General features: G+C 31.3%; 1 protein-coding gene across 1 annotated transcript; it reads right to left on the reverse strand.

Moving 5' to 3' along the window:
- Nucleotides 1-891: 891 nt before the first annotated feature.
- LOC107405921 (stearoyl-[acyl-carrier-protein] 9-desaturase, chloroplastic) lies at nucleotides 892-3,974 on the reverse strand. The gene is made up of 3 exons (XM_060814260.1): nucleotides 3,818-3,974; nucleotides 2,522-3,041; nucleotides 892-1,528 (listed from the first exon to the last, which is right to left on the reverse strand). Exons 1-3 carry the CDS (start codon nucleotides 3,925-3,927, stop codon nucleotides 971-973), a joined length of 1,188 nt encoding a protein of 395 aa, XP_060670243.1. The 5' UTR covers nucleotides 3,928-3,974; the 3' UTR covers nucleotides 892-970.
- Nucleotides 3,975-4,789: the final 815 nt, after the last annotated feature.

Consider the following 4,789-nt stretch of genomic DNA (forward strand, 5'->3'; position numbering starts at 1 on the left):
CCAAGAAAAGCAACAAAGCTAAAAAAAATAAATAAATAAATAAAAAAAATCCCCTCTACCAAACCAAAGTTTTAGTAATGCTTTCTGGGTTGAACGACCAGCAAGATGACTCTAGAAGAAGAGATATTTTCAAGCTGCAGCTCTAACTAACCATGGAGGAAAACCAGAGACTCTGGAATAAGAAACGTTACGAATAAATATTTTTAATTATAATTTTATTTTTTTCAATAGAAAAATGGTGAGCTGGATAATGTATTTAATAAGGCAAATGTCTTCACCAGGTGGTAAGTGACTGAACAGATGGCAACAAATTAGTGGGAAAGGTATGATCTGATGTGGTAGCACTGACCCATGCAAGAATTTCTTCTTCTCGTGGCAATAACACTCACGTCCCACATAACTATGTTTTGTAGTTCCAAAAGTACAAATTCAAGGAAATATTATCCCAAAAAAAAAAAACAAAGTCAAGGAGTATTAAATAGATAAAACTCAAAAAGGAATAGGAGCAAGACATTTGAACTTTTATATATAGATTAATAAATCTCTTATTAGAAACACCAAATAAAGAAGGCCTATATAACGAATGCTTAATTATTACACACACGTACTGATAATTGCTATTTCAATTCAAGCCTAACATTTTAGGTTGGATTTGGTGATGGTACCACTTGGCACATAAGCCGACATAGGCATCTTTTAAATGGCAATCCCGTAGACATATATAGTAAATAAATATATAATTTTGCAATAATAACCATTTATATCCTTCACGTCATCAAACAATATATCATAGGATACGTTTCACATAATATATTATTTAATATTAGGGCTTAAAATAGAAAACAAACACATAATTTGTTATATAAATATTATACAGCTAATATCTTCTCGTTAAGCCATAAGGAGATCAATTGTATGCAAGAGGCTTATTATATATATATATATATATATATATCGCAAAATCCATGAGCTAAGCCTTTCTATTGAAAATCCAACTGAAAGAGACCGTGGGAGCTTCTTTGGTAGCCTTAGTCGGAGCTATTTCTTCCAGCCTTGTAATCCTCTGAACTAACCCACAAACATAATCTTGAGCTTCTCGCCCTTCACTGGAAAGCCCAGTGAGCTTCTCAACTTTCCATTTACTCATCAAATGCTTCAACATGGCTTTGTGTTCGGACAAATTATACACCCCTATACGTGTCACAACTTGGGTTAAATGCTTGTAAAGATGATCATCAAACCCATCATACATTAAATGAGAAGGCATCTCGATTCTCCTCCTCATCATGTATGCTAAGGCTATGAGCATCCCATTCGGATCTAGCTCAAAAAGCTTCCCAGCCATTTTGGTATAAGCACGTTCATGGCGCTTCTCGTCGGCAGCAATAGTCCCACATATTTGGGCAAGATTTACATCCCCATGCTGCTTGGCCAGCCTAGCTGTGTTCCCATGAATTATAGCCGTTTGCCTTTCTTGGAAGGATGTGTAAATGGTCCATAGGTATGGATTATTTGCAATGCCCACATCCTATACATAGGTAGACAATTTTAAAATTTAGCAATTATATATAATATAATATAATTCCATTCTCCGCAACAGAATCTAAGATATATTGCCCGATCACATCCGATAATATGTTTTGGGATGCAGCGTCGGTTAGCATACCATATATACTACATCATCTAGTAGAATATTTTCCTATCAAATTATATAAAAGTATTTTGATCTCGTTTGTTTCTTAATTATGACAAAATTATAAATAAAAAAATAGATATAAATTGTCAAATACCCTGAATTTGGAGGATTAGAAATGCAAATAACCTCTATTTATATATATGGATATCTATTATACCATTATGGAGTATGTCTCTTAATAGGGAGTCTTTGATTCAGTTAGAACTAAATGTTTAATTAGCAAATACTTATCAGTTGGTTGAATTATCAGTTATTATTTAAATTTAAATCTAAAAACTTAAAATAAGTTGTGGCAATGCTATTTAAGAATTCCTAATTTAATAATGTTAGAGTTTTCCAAATTGGAGAATATTTGCAATATACTTATTTCAATAAACCCTGTATGAAAAAAATCATGATATCCTGATATGCAAATAACTGTATATCCTAATGTGAGAATAACTATATATATATATATATATATATGTACATACTTATAGTTCTAATCGCATTATTCATCTTGATTGCAATAAATATGGATGAATTAATTATATGCTATCTCTTTCCACCTAGAGATTGGCTATGTAGACTGTTTCCGCCAAGAGATAGCATGTGGTGAATAATAAGGATTATACGTCTTATTACATATGGATAGGCATTGTATCCGGATGCTAATAAAGTCAGAATATTTTAAATTTAATCAAAATCATAAATATATATGTGTGTGTGTGTGTGTGTGTTTTGACGGATCATAGTATCAGCTAATTAGTGCCTCAAATATGAAAATAATTTAATTGTTACATTATAAGCAAGCTGACAAAGAGGTATATAAACTGTAGTACTTACCATTCCAGCAGCAATAAGATATTGAATAGTAGTCTCAACTTGCTTCATATCAACTCGGCCAGAGAGATAAAGATACCTGTTAAGGAGATCACCATGCCTGTTTTCTTCAGCACTCCAGCCTCTTGCCCAAATAGCCCAAGGAGTGTCATCAACCCCGGTCTTGTCGTGGAAGATCTCCGTTCCGTTTATACGCGAATGGTAGCTCGGAAGTGCTTCTTCAGTGATCATATTCCCAACAAGGACCACAAAGTATTCGTCGGGTATTTCCTTAGTTCTTTCTTGAAGTTGTCTGAGTTGGTCATGGAAGCCATCTGATGAAGCGTCTGGAAGGAAATCTTGAGGCTGCCAACATTCTTTGGCTGGTTTCAACAATGGTAAAATGTTGTCCCTAGCCCAACCTTCCATGGACTTGAAAATTTCATCGAAATTTTCCTTTGGTGGAGCTTGAGCTACGAGATCATTTCTCTTTGGACCTTGAGGACTAATGTTGGTTAAGGTCTTTCTCAAAATTTCTACCTCCCTGTAAAACATAATATATTCAACCAAATTAGCATCATACTCAATCAACTAATTATATATCTCTAATTATATGCACAAAGAAAAATATGCTTGTTTTTCTTGTGCACATTGCCACTATCATGAGCTATGAAGAATGTACTCGTAGGCTTGATCCTACAAAACCACCGAGGATACATTCACTTCGAGATTCTAGGTGTGCACATCTTCTTCCTCTCTCAATAGTAATTTTGACCCCAAAAAAAAAGGTAGAATATTTGCTTTGATGCACTGACAATTTTTTGTGTTTTTTTTCTTTTTTTTTTTTAACTTAAATCCAAAATCTTGGAATTTGTGGAATCTTTAGCATTTCCCTGTACAGAGACAGATAATAGATAAAATATTATTTTTACATGTAGAGGATTAAATTTTATTAGAGCATAGTAATATGGATTTTCTATCATTGTCCTATTTATGAGCTATTAGATCTTTTCAATAACTAAAATTTAATAATATATTTAAATTTTATATGAGTTTAGATATTATTTATTTTAAATCTTAAAATTTTAATATTTTATTATATTTATATAAAATTTCAAATACATCTTTAAATATCAATTTTTACAAAATATCAATTTTTACAAAATATAAAAAGATGCAAGGACCAATTAATAAAATTATAATGTAAAATCCATTATAATAGTCTAATGATAGACTGACTATATATATATATATATATAAGGCATAGATTAAAAATAAATGAATATGATTAAGAGAGGTATAAGATGAAAGAACGCATACTTGGTGCTAAAGGGAAGCGCGGAGCACATGAAGAACTTTGGAGATGGGATTATTGATGTGGCGATTGGTTGCGCAGAAAAAGTTGGCCATTTATTAAGAGATTGACTCATAGCTAGTTTGACACTCAATCTTTTGCCTGAATCAATCGAAGAATCTTTCTCTTTTGGGTTTGGATGGAACCAACACGCCTTCACTCTACCTATATATAGAAGTAATCGAGTACAAGTTTATTTTATTTTATTTATTTGTTTTTAAAGATATTAAAGATAGGGGTCTTTGTCAGAGCGACTTAGCTAGCTAGATGTATAACATGGACACCCATTTCTTAATTTTCACAGTATGTCCATTCATAAATGCTTGCTATTTGAAATAAATTTAAATAATAAATGGAAATAAATAAAAAGATTAAAAGTTTCATTTTGTTAAATCAAATATATAAAATGTTTTTTTTTTTTTTTGGTCTTTAAAATAACTAATAGTTTGACTTCTAAAAACACCTAAAACGACACATGTCAAAGTTTGCCTTGACAGATTTGAGTGAAACAAAAATGAAGGATGATAAATAATATATATAGTGAAAATTTTCAACAAAACAAAAACGTATTTATGCAAGGAAAAAAAAAATTACAAAAAGAGGAGCTAAAATTATATTTGCCCACTTGTAAAAAAGATGAGCGTGGCATGTTATTTGCAATACCAACTAAGATGTTGGTGTATATTAATAATTTGCTTTTGTGGAATTAAATGGTACATTGTGTGAGTTCTAACCAACCGATCTGACAATAATTTATTTTCTAGTCAGGATGCCTACTAAGGTGGTAGATTTCTTTTATTTCTTTTATTTTTCTGTTTTATTTATTTTTTTATTTCTTTCATATATATTGAGAATAGGGGATTATTTCAAACTTAGTCCCAAAAAATGATCGGCAGGACAATTTTTTTTACTCTTAATTTTTTCTTGTATAAAAAATT

The sequence above is a fragment of the Ziziphus jujuba genome, chromosome 2 (assembly GCF_031755915.1).
Source record: "Ziziphus jujuba cultivar Dongzao chromosome 2, ASM3175591v1".
NCBI lineage: Eukaryota > Viridiplantae > Streptophyta > Magnoliopsida > Rosales > Rhamnaceae > Ziziphus > Ziziphus jujuba.